Genomic DNA, 16829 nt, shown 5'->3' on the forward strand with positions numbered 1-16829 from the left:
ACCACTGCCACGTTTGCTCGACATGATTTCCACAGTCCGAACGACGCTCGGTTTATACAGTGGAATGTGCGTTTAATATTGTCCGTTTGAAAAATATACACGAGTTTTCAAGTGCCGAACGAACGCGATAATATGCACTTAACTGTCGGATTCAAAACCTACACTATTCTACAGTAAATCTCAAACGTAAGCCCTATCCGCCGCAACCATGGCGAAATCCAGCACTGGACCAAGCAGGGTTTTGCTAGCCGGTTTCTTCTTGGCCGTCATTCTGGAAATGGTCTCGTCGTGTGAGTACAATACCAAACCAATACTAGTCGAAAGACTTTAGTTAAGTACAAGAATAGCTGAGTAATTGCGAAAAGCTATTCACAGCGGCAAAGATTTTGTCGACGAAACCTTTATTTCGCTCATGACTTTTGATATTAACAAGGATTGCTAGGCTTGAAACTTACACAAAACGGGGAGTAGTAACTAACGATCTCTAAGGAACGACCTCTTTAGATTGACCTAACTTAACCAATACCCGTTGAGGATCATTCAATTGGCCTGGATTTCCCAAAACCCTTGTCTCTAGTCATAAAGTGTATTGGACTTGTTAAGATTCCTAACCTTCAAATCGACGGACGGCTATAAATTCCATTTTTAAGACGTAACGGTTATGTATAAATATTTTGGCTGCTATTAGGCTTGGTTAGGTTAGAACCATCTCCTAATAATAATATACAAGAGGTCTAATGATCCTACCTCAACCCTTTTATATTTTGTTGACTGTCTCAGTAGTGTTAATACGAACGTAGGCACACATATGAATATAACAAAAATGTATATGAATATTGGCTCAATGTTCGTATTCAGCTTATTCAAGTTACGATTACTATTGCTAGCCGAGTTTTAAGATTTACCTAGGTTTCCGAAAAAGTCTAAGAAACAAAATAACTAATATTCAATTAAGTGAATCTCATGAATAAGACTCTGAGTCATTAGAAAATAGTCATTCATGGTATCTAATACGTTACTATCAAACACTAAGCGTAAGCTTGATTAGAAAGTTTAAACGCTCAAGTCTAATATTTGAATTATATTGCAATGGAATTTCATTTACAGCAAATTACAACATATTTATTGTGGTAATAAAGTAATAAAATATAACAGTGCAGGTTCGATTTGTACAAACATTGGTTTTTAGCATAATCAACGATTTAAAGGTTAAAATCGATTATTAAGATTCAAGAATTGTGTATAACATTTTACATATATTGTCTTGGGAATTCTAACAAGAGGTGGTAGTATATTTAAAACACATCATTGTGTATTTAGGTAATACTTTTAAAAAATCTTTTGTTTTTAGCGTTTTTTGCGTAAGGAACTTCAGTAAAATTATTATTCATTAATTTGTCAGTAAAACTGTACAGCAGACATTTTGAAATATTTGACCTAATTTGACCAAAAGTCCTATTACAGAGCAACGCAAATAGTGATGACTTTATAGCAAAAGTATTCCCTGTACTCAGCCGCCGACGTTTATTTGTTGTTATTAAAAAATACTTAGCTTACTCGAGCTGAGTAAGCTAACAATTCTCATTAAGTTCAAGTTTAATGATAAAACAACTGCAGTGGGCGGCCAACAGCATGAACTAGTATTATATTAGCAGATGAAATTTGCCACTATCTAACTCTAGGATATTGCATTAGAACCAGGAAAAAAGTTTAAACAAATATCTGCCTCATGCTAAAAAAAGTCTAAACAATATTTTTGACTTGAGTTATTGTATTATATTCTGCTGTTGAAATAAAATGAAACTACTAGATTGATTTATTAAAAAAAAAACCAATTATAATAAGATATATTTAATTACTGATTGCAAATTACAAAAATCTATAGTAAAATTATTTTCAATAAATACTGAAAAAATTTAATGTTTTACATTCGAAGGGGAAATCCAAAAATTTACATATTTTTCAGTTTGTATATAAAATAATTAAATGAGTTCCCATATTATTTGGGATTTTCTTAGAATTTAGAACTAGAAGAGATAAAAACTTTTTTTTATGAAATGTTTAAAGCGTTTTTTAATTTTTCGGTCTAAAAGTTAGACAAGATTGATCTAGTTTGTAAATACTAGTTTCTTAAAAATACAGTATTGCCTTTTAAGTTTTTTTTATTGATAATTTAATTATTTTGTTTTAAGATTATTTAGTTACATATTAACAAATTAGTATGAAATAACATCCATACCAATTAACCCACTCCTAGATTTTACACTTCAAGTCAAACATAATTTTTACTTCAAAGCATCAATTAATTTATTTCGAGAATATATTGGCGTTAAATTATTTATAAATTAAAACATAAAAATATATATATAATACTATAAGTATACATAAATATATAATACTATGCTGGGTTGCACAAATTTATGATGCATTTAATGGTTTTGATGACCATAAAACTTACTTTAAGAAGCCAATAAATGTTTATTGATTGACCTTTAACGAAGTTAACGCAATCCGGTATTAGTGTTATTTTGCTAATTAGTTATTATTGTTTTATATCTTAAACATTTTTACTCCGTTGACTTAATTGAATGATTAATGATTGTTTGGATTTTGAAGTTAAAATCTTTAATTTTTCTATTTAAAAGGAATTATTTGTATTTATTTTGGTAACATGTGAGATGTTGAATATATGTAGCTTATTAATCTTAATTTTGTTTTCATTAATTATTACTAACTAATTCATTTATTTGGCATTTAGCATGGTGAGTTGTTTTCTTTAAATAACGTTGTATTCCTCTGTCATGCAGATATTCAATGCCGTGATGAATTTATGCAATTAGTAAAATCAAAGATTAAGAAAATAGATTATTTACCGTCTTTATAATAACCTTAATAGATGTGTGGTTCAATAAATGAGATATTATGGAAGGGGTGGTCATAAAGTAGAGCAATGTCAGCTTGTTTTTAAACAGTTTCCCATTTAAATAAAACATGTTTATTGTTTACAACTGTGTTTTGGTAAGCTCGAAATCTGGAGCATGCCAATAAAATATGGCTTTAAATCATTTAAATCAAATTTTATTGGACGTAATACGATTACGTTCAATGGTTAATGTTTTTTAGATTTTTACTTTCGTTCAACGAATCCAATTGGTTTATTTGTGCTATAGGGTCATTTTTTTCTCAGTATTAAAATTATACAGTATCAATGATAGAAACTAATTAAAACGAAAATCACTAATGTCGAAGATGAATTGCTAATGCCTACTAGTTAATTCATAATATTTTTTAAAATCTTTAACTTGAATAAGCAATCTTAAGTCCTCTTAAGCTTTAGCTGGCGGATCTCTGGCCGTCGCAATGGAGATGCGCCAATGAGATTTTTCTGGGTTAAAAAAACTATTAGAAACGACTCGATACGGATAATACTGAACGAGATAAATGAAAAAATACCTATGTTAAGTTATCCGATCGGTTTGACCTCATTGTTTTTCCCATGATATTAGACGATTAGGCGGTAATATAGCTGGGTAGACCCTTAAATGTCCTTTAACAGTCGTATAAAACGTTAAATGACCTGACAGCCGAGCTAACGTATCATGTTTCAATGTTTAAGTACTTCAATCGCTTTTAATAGGCAAAAACAATTCGGAAATTTCAGTTTTAAAATTTTTCAATAATAATTACAATCCAAGAACAACGTACATGATAAAAAAAATATTTAGCAATGAGACTATTGGATTTATTACTAAAAGGTAATACAACTTCTTAACTTCGTCGTAGCTATTTATTCGGTTAAATATCGAATTACTTGAAGAGACATATAAAACATATTATATAGTAATAATTAATATATTTTGTGTGCTGTATATTTAAAAAATACAAAAGCGACATTAGCGACATAGATATATCATCGCGGCGGAAAAAGAGCGTTATAAGTTTTCGGTCCCAAAGCAGAGTTTTAAATCCAATTTCGTTTAACATTACATAACACCGCCAAAGACGGTATTATAATGATATTAATAATTTGTATTTTTGGCGTGGGTTCTTATGTAACCCATTGCATTTAATGTCGCAAGGGTAATATTATACGGTATGTTTTTTATATTCCTTCATCTACCCGGGGCACATTTTTGTACCCAAGGACGAAAATAGGAATGTATAAGTAATGAAGTACCTAGAAACCGTTCGGGGTGCTTTTCTGGGAAAATCTAGAATTACTTGCTAGAAGAATGTCAGAATTGTTAAATTAAACACCTTTTTTACACTTGAAAAAGCATTGATCCTAATATAAGCCCAAAGACGGCTATCGAATTCGGAGAAATATATTATCGCTATCGAATTGCTACTCGGTAAATTGACTATGAATAAATTAAATTTCAATAACAAGCGATAAGAGTACCAGAATCGAAAAATTGGAGAATATTGTTTTTTACGGAAATTGTTTTTTGTTGTAACAGAAAAAAAAGTCATTAGTCAAAAAACAAAATTAGAAAAATCAAAATTTCCAAAACTGTTAGTGGCTTAATGATTTGTAAGACTTGCAGAATTTTCATTTGAAAAATTTTCCAGGAAATTATGACAATTTGTTTTTTTTTAATGGGGATTTTTATGAATAAATTCGGTAAAACTCAAGTTTTGGAAATAGGGAAAATGTATTCTTAACTCCAAAAAACCTATTCTTAACCTCCCACGTGGAGTATAACATCATATATGGGCCACATATAATATGGCTATATGTACTATAATGTACAGGGCAAAGGCGCGTACAAAGGTGCAGTATATTTATTTCTAATAAATGATTCAATGCATTTATAGTAGCGAAATCAAATATTATACCAGTTAATCTGATAAAGACTAGATTCTTGGATTGGTCATGATTGTTGTTATAATAATCAATTGACTTAATAAAAATAGATACTAAAAATTATATAATCGATGTAATGCAAATTATTGTTTATAGAATCAAAATGGTAACATAGGTAAAGACTGAAAACATTTTTTTTAGGTTAAAACTTGTAATTGAGGTAATTTTTATTTTAACAATTTATTTAAAAAATAATAAATAAATAAAAAATACTGTATTATAACTATAATAAATTATAATATTGTTAGTACAAATACAAAATATTTGTAAAGAATAAGACATGTAGCCATGTTTACACAGTGTTAATGAGTGAAGTAAAATTAACTTTTTCTGAAATTAAAAAATTCAGTTTCGTTTAAGATATTACTCGAAATCACCTAAAGAGTAAAATTTGAATTTCATATTTTTTGAGTAAATATATCACAGCTTCAATAATTGCCTATATTACTTTCTTGATTTAAAAAAAAAAAAAAATTGTTTAGGGCAGTAAAATAGTGTATTGTGTGAGTACTACTTAATGGAACTAATATAGTTGCTTTATCCGATACAAGAAGAATCAACATAAAAAACGAAATTCTAAAACTAGAATAGGTCACACCCTCTTCTAACTTACTTATCGATTTTTTAGTGAGTTAAATAACATAAAAGCGAATATTTTAAGACATGCAAAACTATGTTTATTTTGTGAGGGGTGTATTATTAGAACTCCAAACTCCATTGTACGTTGTGCGTTCTGATAATAATAGTTGGTAAAAGTCTTACGGATTTGAGAGTTGTAGCTATTTGAGGTCATACATAATGTATAAACACAGATTTTTCTATATTGTGTTTAATCCTATTCGCTTACACGTCCCATAAACGTCGATGATAAACGCCGCTTCGTTAACCTTTTACTTTCGCATACATGATGTATGCAGTACAATAATAATAATACTAATAAAATATTATTATAGAAACAGTTATAGAACACAATATTATGACTTGGCAGTGTGTACACGATTTACAATGGACGCATGTCGGTTGCGCTGGGAACGGTGTGTGCTCAGTGGCCGGCATCAATAATGTAAAAACTCTGTAGTCCAAAAGCATAGTTTAACTGGACAGACAAAGGAAAACTTCTTTCCAATTACCACTTATTATTATAGCGTTGGCGATATTTTCAAAACACATTAATCTTTGCCGCTTTCTTGTGCCTTTCCCGGCCCATCACGGTTCAAACAGATAGGCTGATCAGTTTACCTCGACGAGTCCCGTCGGCTTAACCCGAATTGGCTGCGCAATACCAACTATTTAACACGTAGTAATGGAATGTACACAAACCTACAATGTGTATCCGGGATAAGTACTTATTTTTATGTTTGGCCCACTGATTCCGGATCAGGGACATAGTATAGGAACCAATTTTAGGGCAAGATATGTTTGGAGAGGTAAAAAAGTTGAAAAATATTTAGCTGGAAATAGTTTTTCGGAAAGGTGTCTAATGGAAATTGTGTTTAAGCGGATTGTTATTTTATAAGAATACAGGTTTTTCGAAACTAAATTTATAGGGATTAGGTTTTTTTTTGTAAAAAACTAATTTCTTGGGTGGTAATATATTTTTAAATAAAAACATTTGGAATGACAATATTTTCTAATTACAAAAACCTAAATGTTATAACGTAGAAAAACACTTATTGACTGGAACTTATAATGGTGATACATATAAATTACAAAAATAATTGAGCCAACATTTCCAATAAAAAAAAAAAACATCAACTTTGATTCGAATTATTTCTTCAGTAAACGCATTGGTTATCAATATACACGAAAATTGTATTATAATATAGTATAGTAATATTCTTCTTATAGTACATACATAAATAAATGTTACTAAGTAGCCGAAATCGATGAGTTTAAGTCACTAAGTTTAATAAATTATGACTCAGGCATCTGAAAAATTGCCAATTATCAAACTAGGAACGACAAGAACCAAATTATTCATACAAATTAAGACTAAAACGGTAATTTACTTTCCGAGGTATCACTATTAGAGTAGGGATTATATAGTTAATTTTTCATATTTGTTAATAATACCAACTTGTTATAAGCCTTAATTTAAAAAAAAAATTGTTATAAGCCTTAATTTTTAAAAAAAAGGGTTTCCTAATTAATCTCAATTTTTTCTAATTACAAAAATGATAAAGATCTGATTATTTTTTCAGACGTGACGATCAAACACAACACTTGTTCGAGATCACCTTGTCATAGTAAGTGCGATCGTCCGAGGTTTTATTTTCGCGTTTTCGATTTCGATCATAACACCAATTTAAACGTTTTTAGGCAACGGCAAGTTTAACTATTTGTCCAACACCCTGTACGTTTATCAAAACGCCATTCGGATACAGACCACGTTTGATAAATCAAAAAATACCGCCGCGGTGGCGGAGTTTCATTTTAAAGTCCATCTGTACATCAACAACTGTGATGGCATCATAAGCGTAAGTGCTGTCCTAGTTGAAACCAAAACAACCATAATAGCTTTTACATTTGTAGATTACCAACACCAAAATTTACAAAGGAGTCAAACATAGAAACTCCAACGCTAACGTAGAAGAAGAAGACGTTTCGAACTCGAATGACGAGCTAAAATACAAAGACTTAGAAGAACACGCTCTGAGGTTTGTAATGCTATAAAATTATTTATTTATAAATGAAAAAAACATTAAGATATATCACTAATTACTATAAGCAGGGCAGTATTTTAACTATTATAATTAAACTACCAACTTGAGATGTATAACAGTATGTACACTATTAGGTTTTTTTTTTATTTTGAAACGAAAGGGGTACAATTTTTAAACATTAAATAAAAGCAACTTATTTTTAATAAAATATCATTTTGGAATTTTTAAAAAATTTTTAGGGAAACGTTATTGATAATTTATATTTTTACAACTTAACTTTTAGCTTAACTTCACTATAACTTTTTTAACTTAAATTACGATTTGTATTTATTTAGTTTGTAACTTATTAAATTAGAAAACAACTTAAGTAACACTTGCTGTTATTATAGTAAAGAAATAAAATAATAAAATATTTAATTTCTTTGCTGTATATTATTACTTTGGATTTTCGTGATTTGAGATATGTAGTTTGTTATCAAACAATTCGTTTTTAGTATTTTGCCCACCGGATGAACCTAACCGGCCTTTGTTTACAGTTTTACATATTTATCATTGTGTTAAAGCGATTGGAAAAGAGTTATCAAGTGTTACAAGTTGGTTTTACTAGAGACTTCATTGGCAAGCGTCGAAAACTATTTAGCAAAGTAGGAGAAGCGTTAGGCCAGACCACTTATTTCTGGGTAGTTTTTTTAGTAAGCTCGCGTTGACAAGCTCTATTGATCAGAGCTGAGACTTATGCATAATATAATATAGTAATCGAACGATTGACAAAATGTTATTGCACTGATGACATTTACAGATTTTCTTTCCACGACGGACACATCAGCACGATATGCCCCGAAATAGGAGAACCGGAATGGGCGTTGAATATCAAAAAGGGAGTTCTGTCGGCGTTCCAAAACCGAATGGAAAGATTCGACATTCACCACACCGTGGCAGAGGTAAACCGGGTCCAAGTACACCGAAGTTCTAGTACTAAACTGTCACCTGGTCGTTTTTACATGTTTTTAGAGAGATATCAATGGCTTTTGTCCTACCACCTATTCGTTTCTAAAGTCGAACGGAACGCAAATGATTGTGGACAAAGTGAAAGACATATCGGAGTGCACGGAGAGATATCAGATGCACTCGATAATTCCCACGTCACCTTATGTGTTTCAAAGCGTAAGTGAAAACAATCGATTCGTCAACTAAAGTACAGCGTTCGCACTATCTTAATTGATAGTCATATTATTATTGTTATTGTAGTTTAATTAATATCTACAGGCTATAGCTGCACTAGGTGTAAAACAAAAGCATCGTTCGTTAACATACTTGAGAAGCGCAATAGGTTATACTTAATATACTATCACAATCATTGTAACAGTAATAGTTGTACTGCGTTAATTACTAATAGAATAAATAAAACTATAAGGATTTTATTTTTTATTCGTTATGATTCGCAGTGGGAAATAGGTTATCGAGATTGATTTCGTTACATAATTTCTAACATTTTAATGTGTTGTTTGTTTCTTTTTCACGCATGTAATGAAATTTATGGTAACAGTGCACAACGTTTCTTTAAATTTTCAAGAAAGTCCATTTCCAGAATTTAGGAATTATTCGAACAGTTATCGAATAAAATACCGTATTTGTGTACCAATTAGTACGTTATTCGATTTGTTTTAATTATTATTGCCCAAATATGTCCATTATTAATATTATCGATTTTTTTTTTTGACAAATTGCATTTAAAAACAATCGTATCTTACGGTGAGTAGAACAAATCGAAAACGTTAACAAAATGTAGCCGCGCGATAGCATAGACAAATGGCGAACAAGATCAACCATAGCGGTTTAGCGGTCGAGCCCTGCAGCTAGCTAATGAGACAAATAAAATATGCATTCGTACAAAACGATTTAAATGCATTTTCTCGGACCGTCTGCAACGGCGCATTGAATTAATTTATCGTGTTTTCCATCTAGAAATACCATAAATGGTCGCCGGTGAAATCCGTTTTCGTCTGTTATCATTACATCGATCACCATGTAATCGTGAAGATCGACTGCCAGGAAAAACATTCGTTCCAGCCGTTTGCCAGCAACGAGACTAACAGCGCCAGAACGAAAATATTTCAGACAATGGAGTTGATCAAAGAAGAGTCCACCCTTTACTCGTCTACTCCCGAATGTAAATAAAAAGCACACAATTTAAAAACAGCTTGGAATAGGTTAACAGCCAAAACCAAGCAGTTTTATTTTTAGAAACAAACGAGAGATTTACCCGAACAGATGGTACCACTTGCTCTAAAAAGCGAAACGATCTACAAAATGTTTTTATCATCCATATTATTTTTTATTTTATACACCACATAAAGAACAATTTTACTTTTAATACTCAATTCTAAATGGATACTTTACAATGTTCAGTATAACGTATAGATTGTTCGTAGAGCGCGTATTAATTAAGACGTAAAAACATATTTCGTTTTAACTGGAAGTACGCAAGAGGGGTTTAGTTTTGAAAGCTTACTGAGTATTGTTTGCTAAATACATGAAAATAATCTATTATTTGTTTTTGTAAGTGTACGATATAACTTCAAGACAACCGTTGCTGTTCAATCATATACTTATAATTAATCCGGATTCTGACGATACAGAAAAGACGGCTGGTCTCATCAAAGTTTTATGCAGCATGAGCGAAGTAAATAATAACTAACACACGAACCACATTATTGTAAACACAACTCTAAGACAGACTTATGAATTTTTATCCCGTGTGGTTTTGTTATCCAGGGACAATTTAATCCCGATTTTCCCAGTGAATTCTATCAAGTCATACAGGCCGCAAGAAAATTAACTTACGGAGGTCTAAGCGACCTTTACAAACTCGCACTGAACGGTTTATGCCCATCAGCTATGTAAGTGTCATCACGTTTAGCTTGTTTATCGTTTTAAAATAGAATTATTAATTAGAATTAATTACCTGGTGTAATCAAAATGTTTTTATTTTCAAAGAAAACACCTCCAAAGCGCATTGACATACATACGCACTCCGCCGTCGGTTATTCTTATGAAAGACCTTTTACGAGAAGGATCCGTCAGCGATTCCAAACAGTCTAAAGAATGGTTAATGGCCATAGCCATGTTTGACAGGTGAGTCCATATGCGTATCAACGAAAATCGTCACATCGTTGCCTAAAATAGGACTAAACATTACATTGGCCATAAAACTTTATACTAGAGACTGTAGACGAAATTTAATGCTTTTAACTGTAGACCTGACGCTCAAGTGGTCCGCGAAGTGTCTCAGCTGTTGTATACCACCAACGTGTCGTCTGATACGGTGCTCAGCGTCACTTCTCTGATTCACACTTATTGCAAAAAAAACCGCGGCTGTGATGAAGACGTTAAGCTCATGGAAGACATCTTGTTTATAGAAGAAAAAATCAAGGAAAACGTGAACGTGCACAAAAACAGAAGCGAGGTTAGCGTTTTTTTCTTTGTAAAAGCACTTAGGTTTTACACACTACATGGGTTTAATTGTACTAGGCATTGATCTGGTTGAAATCTTTGGGAAATCTTGGACTGACTTCTGCCACGACCGTTGAAACCCTCAACTCGATCATAGCAAATGACGCCATCGCTTCGGAGATACGAGTGTCTGGCGTTCAGGCGTACAGGTTAGTGGATCTACAGAGTTTAACTAGATTGTATAAATACTGTCTTAGACACTAAAAGCAGTTATGCATTTCAGACGAATCCCATGCAACGTAACGAGGCCGATCATGCTGAAAAATTATCTAAACCAGTCTTTGGATTCTGAAGTACGTATCGCAGCCTACTTGCAAGTGATGAGCTGTCCCGTGTACAGCATCGTAAGGCATATAGTTGCTTCTTTGGATAACGAAAAAGTCAATCAAGGTAACGTAGGATGTTAAAAATACGTCGGTTATATTTGATCTATTTTATTCATATAGTGGATCGTTTGCAATTTTAGTTGGATCGTTCGTTTATACTCATTTACAAAACTTAAAAAAAACTTCAGTGCCGTTTTTCTTGGAACTGCAAACCATGTTGTCCGGTGACATCCAAAAGAAGTTCAAAACCGACATTCGGAAGTTTTCTAGAAACTATGAAACTTCTTTTTTGCTGAGTGAATACGGAGTTGGTAAGAACGCAATCCGTTTTTTGGATCGCTTGTATTTAATTTACAACTACGTTGATTGCTCTATTGTTTTTAGGTGGATCGGTCGACACAAACATTATATTTTCACCCAAGTCTTACTTGCCACGTTCAATTATGTCCAACGTTACGTTAAGTTTGTTCGGCGAATATATTAATTTACTAGAGGTCAGTGCTTTAGAACTAACAAAATAGAAACCATATAACTTTGGTTTCATTGACAGGTAGAAATTTACGGAGAAGGCTTCGAAAATTACGTTGAAGCGTTGTTTAAACCCGGAGGAGTGTTTAGTGCAGAAAAAGTGAGAAAAGGATTGGATCTGTTGCGTATCGTCCGAAGCGTTTTGCCGGAAACCCTCAGGGAAAGAATAAACGCTCTACCCAATATTGTATCCGAGAACATACCTCCACCGAAGGTAGCATTACTTGCTATCCACTTAAGTTGAATTAGAAATATTTTGTATTATGTATACTAATAATATATCCTAATAGCGAACTTGATTTTTAGATATCTTTGGCAATTAAAATGTTCGGCAATGAAATCAAATTCTTGCAACTGAACGGAGTGGACGAAATCAACGAAGCTATCCGATCGTTTGACATATACAACATAATGAAGACCTTCTTAAACGGAAGAGTAAATTTTTCCATCCAAATAATTTTTTGTTCAAAATTAATCTATCAAATTATTTGTCGCCTAGGAATTTAAATACGACCGATCTTCTATGTTTATGGACCTTAAGTACGTTGTCCCCACTGGGGTCGGCATGCCTTTAGCTTTAGACGCCGTCGGCACATCTGACATCAATTTCAACATGTCGAGCTATATCAATTCTGAAATTTTCAAGAGATTCGGTGAACTCAGGTTACAGACCAAGATACATCCTAGGTACGTTTTCATGATATGCCCTAATAATCTATGTGGTTTTGTCCAATTAGTTTTGTTTTTTATTAGACCACCTTCTTGATTAACTAATCCTTTAATTTTGTGCTTTAGTTTAGCATTAAATCTAGAAGGTTCAATGACCATGGACCTACATTACGAAACCACCCAAGCCAAAGTCAAATCTAAATTGTACACATCTACCGCATTCGAAGGAAATGCGGAGATCAAAGGATACAAATTCGTTTCCCTAGTATTCGATTTGCCAAAAACTAGGTCGGATATTATAAGCATAGAGTGAGTCCTAAACTTGACAAACGAACAGAAAATATATTTTATACTCTTATACACTTCAAGAAGGAACCCTCTTCGACTGACTTGTATAATGGGAGTCGTCTATTAGCGTTGCCGCCAAGGTCCCTTCTTTGTAGGTGTGTTACGCATATCACAGTATTGAATTTTCTCTACGTGCTTTTTCAGATCAGAGTTGTACTTGGAAACTCACAAGTTGGAAATAGATTTGCCTAACTTCCAAAAAAATGCAGCAAACGCGTCTGCGCTATCATATAGTTTGCCCATTCTGGAAGAAATGATGGGTTTAAAGTTGTTCACCAACTACAGACTGCCAAACATCACTGAAATGATCAAGTCGCCAATGATCATATTTAATGGTCCCCTCAAGTTCAGCGTTTTCCTTCAAAAATCCGACGTCAGAGTCAAAAAATATGTACTAGAGTATAAATGGCTTACCGGCAAAGTGAGTAGACTTATGATAGGTAATTGCGTTAAAACTGTTATTGAACAACGTGCGTGCAATTTTAGAAAAATTCAACCATAAGCGTTGAGTACCAAACGCCTGGGTCAGAAATCAAACATTACATGAAGGCGCTGATGGAAATTGATTCTCAGACACAAAATTTCTCTCTATTTGTCCTAGGCAAAACCATTAAACTACAGTCTTTAGGTATTTAAAAAGACATTTAAAAAATAATTTATTGAAACAATAAAAACATTTCTACTATTGTACAACAGGTTTATATAGAAATTCTCCCTTACACAAGCAAGTAACATTCACGATGGACATAAACGATGTCAGACATATCGACTTGTTGATGGAACTCAGAATTCAAGACGAGAAATATGGCCGCCTGTACTTACCCAAAGTATACTTGGACATAAATGAAAAAAGAATTGCTGAACTCGACGGTTTGTATAATTTTTCTTTTACTCACAGCTCCTGCTAATATCAAAAAAGATTGTGGTTTAATGACGCATTATGTCTGTATTTTAGGTCAGTATAAATGGGTAGAGAAAAAAGGAATATCACAGTGTGACATCAGTTTAACGTTTAAGACTGCCCGGTTGGATTCCACCATTGCGGGTTACATTAAAATCAATGACGCCTCTACTGCGCTCAATTTGCTTTTCCAGTACACGTTCGATCAGTCGACGAATCCGGAGACCGTTAAATTGGAAGTTAAAATTAGCGAGCGGTCTACCAAAGCATTGACTTCGCTACAAGGAAACATGCAATTGGAGTCGTCGGCATATCCACACATCAATCACGTGACAGCTGTCACATATCAGGTAAGACAATAAGTGGCATAGATCGTAGAAATCACTGTACTATACCATTAACTTTTATTATTATGTTTTTTTTCCGTTATAATATTTAGAAAGCTCAAGGACACACCGAATGTCGTGTCGATTTTGTGAATTACCCATACCTAAAAGACAAAAACAAACAACTTCACATTGAATTTGGTTTTACTGAGATCAAGTATTACTCCGGTAGTAAAATAAGTTTAAACTTGTTCGTCACTAAGCCGTCGGAGAACATTTTGTTTAAATTTATTACGAACCATCAGAGCACGCAAACTACTTCTAATACAGCAATGATCATCCAATACGCGACAGGTATGTACCAATGGTCATATCAAGCTGCATACATAACACGTGTAGAACGCATTCGGTTGTTTGTAGATAAGAACATCACGATAAAACTGGACGTCCTCATGCCTCAAAGTCTTCTGTTGAACATCGACACAAGATTAAGAGTAACCAGGCCGTCATCGAAGCAGCCATTGGACGTTCACGTTGTGGTTAAAGAAAAAGTTATGAATGAGTATGATGTACGTACAAAGACCGACAAGCGTATTGTTTAAATCGTTTGCCAGTTATTTGTACTTTAATTAAAAAAAAAATTTTCTCAGATTGATTTTGCGGGAACATGGTTTACCGGGAAAAACGTCACGGCCAGAGGATTGTACCAAGACCATTCGCTGTACTATCTGACGAGTCACACGTTGAAACTCTTGATACAGTCTCCCATGTTTAATGACATCGTTTTCTTGGGCAAGATATACGTGTCCGACGAAGAGTATCGGTTAGAGTCATGGGTAGGTCATCAAGTCGATTCGATTAGGAAAATAATTTTAACCAACGGGTTTGATTAACAGGTAGACCACAACAACACCAAACATGCCATTCTCCTGAGGCACATAGCTCATTCGGACATGCTGTACGAATCTTTTTGCGAACTGAAATTGAACACTAGCACTTATTCGTTGTCTAATCAGATAGATTTGCAACAACACGAACTGACTTTGGAAATACATTTAGATCAGTACGACCACGTCATTGAACGTTCTTGATGGTTTTTTTCCTAATTCCCTCTTTTCTATTGATTAATGTTTTAGGTACAGAGATATATCGGTTTACGGAAAAGGCTACGCCAACGAGTGGAATTCTCATACAGTGTTCGATGTCAAATGGGACGCTAACCGAGACCCGGATCAGAAGTTTTCGGTGGTATTCAGAACAAACACCAGCGATATCACCGAAGGCGAGCGATTTTACGGTCTCATCGTTATCCAGTACCCTGGCCGTATAGTCAAAACCGACTTGGAATTAAAATACATCGGTACGATAAAAATATGATTCTCACGTTGGAGTTAATTTGCAATCGAATTTAACAATTCATATTATTTTGTACATTGTATATTTATTTTTTAGGACAACACTATTTTTTACTGAGTTCGCTCGAATGGAGTCCTACGTCAAAAATTGATTTTTCTCTTATACTAGAAAATGATTTGCTGTCCAAAGGAAGCGGCTTCATAGGTTGCAAACTGCAAACGCCGTTTGAAAACTGGACGAAAACTATGTATGAACAAAGGTAAAAAGCAAGCAGAGTGATTACTCGCTCAAATTATTTGTTTAATAATATATAATATGTATAGATAAAGAAAATTATTATTTTATTAATTTTATTTTTTGTTATTGAAAAATGTCATACAATTTTCGTTTTAGGGTCATGATAGGTCCACAGAACTTACACACTAACGGCAGTGCCATTTGGCAAGGTACTCAATATCTGAACTTTGACGTACAATCCGGTTACTATACATTAGACGAAGATTTCGGTTTCTCTTTCAACACGGGCGTCAGAAGTTCTCTGCAGGACTTGAACGCCATCAGAGTGTATATCAACCACAACTACGGCACAAACAGTTTCAACACGAGCATCTTACTTCAGGTACTTATAATTGACAGACGATTGGAATAGTTTTAGAAGTGCGCTATATCAAGCTGTCCATTGCAGATAAACCCCAAGTACGTGTTATCGCTGGCGGTTACGGGTAAAATCGTCGTCACCAAAATCGAAACCATTTACAGCGGATCGATAAGCACGTTGACGCCGTTTTTCTACTACAAAACGATCAATTTCGAAACGCAAGTGGGCTTCCAAGAAAAGAAACTCAATGGTGTTCTAGGTTTACAAATAGACAAGAGCAACTTTACAGCTGAGTTTCACGGTAAATATATATATATTTTACTCGGAAGAGGAAGTACATTGGGATTTCGCACAATGAAATTAGACCGATGTTGGTGAGTTGCGGCCCAATCCCTAAATCAAGTACGAGTTGCGGCCCAGGTTTATGAGAGGGACGTATGAGTTGCGGCCCGGGTTTAGGAGAGAGACGTATGAGTTGCGGCCACATAATAATTACCACTTTATATTAGCCTATTAGCGTTACTCAGGAGACACCACGGGGAGGTTGGCTGAGTTATCTCCCAAAAATGTGTTTTTTGGTCAAGTTAAGGTCAAGTTTCGTCATGCTATTTGCCGATGAGCGGTTCCGTCGTTGTCATTTTAGTTATTTTATATTATTGAGTTGACAAAAATTCATCTGTCCTAACTTTGAAACTCTAATAACTTCAAAAGTAACGAGATCACATAATATAAAA

The 16829-nt window shown here is 33.6% G+C and overlaps 1 protein-coding gene across 1 annotated transcript in view; it reads left to right on the plus strand.

Moving 5' to 3' along the window:
• Nucleotides 1-16829, plus strand: part of LOC126837143 (uncharacterized) — a 63082-nt gene continuing 46253 nt past the window's right edge. The window contains exons 1-31 of the mRNA XM_050570972.1: nucleotides 1-290; nucleotides 7069-7113; nucleotides 7187-7344; nucleotides 7400-7524; nucleotides 8330-8471; nucleotides 8542-8694; nucleotides 9496-9700; nucleotides 10095-10213; nucleotides 10306-10430; nucleotides 10528-10665; nucleotides 10789-10996; nucleotides 11062-11192; nucleotides 11267-11433; nucleotides 11510-11680; nucleotides 11754-11863; nucleotides 11920-12111; nucleotides 12204-12332; nucleotides 12397-12584; nucleotides 12693-12875; nucleotides 13059-13335; nucleotides 13401-13542; nucleotides 13611-13784; nucleotides 13870-14165; nucleotides 14255-14495; nucleotides 14562-14710; nucleotides 14792-14977; nucleotides 15038-15204; nucleotides 15278-15501; nucleotides 15594-15756; nucleotides 15891-16116; nucleotides 16183-16396. Of these exons, the coding sequence (XP_050426929.1) occupies nucleotides 209-290; nucleotides 7069-7113; nucleotides 7187-7344; nucleotides 7400-7524; nucleotides 8330-8471; nucleotides 8542-8694; nucleotides 9496-9700; nucleotides 10095-10213; nucleotides 10306-10430; nucleotides 10528-10665; nucleotides 10789-10996; nucleotides 11062-11192; nucleotides 11267-11433; nucleotides 11510-11680; nucleotides 11754-11863; nucleotides 11920-12111; nucleotides 12204-12332; nucleotides 12397-12584; nucleotides 12693-12875; nucleotides 13059-13335; nucleotides 13401-13542; nucleotides 13611-13784; nucleotides 13870-14165; nucleotides 14255-14495; nucleotides 14562-14710; nucleotides 14792-14977; nucleotides 15038-15204; nucleotides 15278-15501; nucleotides 15594-15756; nucleotides 15891-16116; nucleotides 16183-16396 (5230 nt within the window). The 5' untranslated portion in view covers nucleotides 1-208. The remainder of the gene's footprint in view (nucleotides 291-7068; nucleotides 7114-7186; nucleotides 7345-7399; nucleotides 7525-8329; nucleotides 8472-8541; nucleotides 8695-9495; nucleotides 9701-10094; nucleotides 10214-10305; nucleotides 10431-10527; nucleotides 10666-10788; nucleotides 10997-11061; nucleotides 11193-11266; nucleotides 11434-11509; nucleotides 11681-11753; nucleotides 11864-11919; nucleotides 12112-12203; nucleotides 12333-12396; nucleotides 12585-12692; nucleotides 12876-13058; nucleotides 13336-13400; nucleotides 13543-13610; nucleotides 13785-13869; nucleotides 14166-14254; nucleotides 14496-14561; nucleotides 14711-14791; nucleotides 14978-15037; nucleotides 15205-15277; nucleotides 15502-15593; nucleotides 15757-15890; nucleotides 16117-16182; nucleotides 16397-16829) is intronic.

The sequence above is a fragment of the Adelges cooleyi genome, unplaced genomic scaffold (genome assembly GCF_023614345.1).
Source record: "Adelges cooleyi isolate 19-005CV unplaced genomic scaffold, UGA_ACOO_1.1 ACOO_flye_CR_arks_rails_tigmint_CR_PRNA_247, whole genome shotgun sequence".
Taxonomy (NCBI): Eukaryota; Metazoa; Arthropoda; class Insecta; order Hemiptera; family Adelgidae; genus Adelges; species Adelges cooleyi.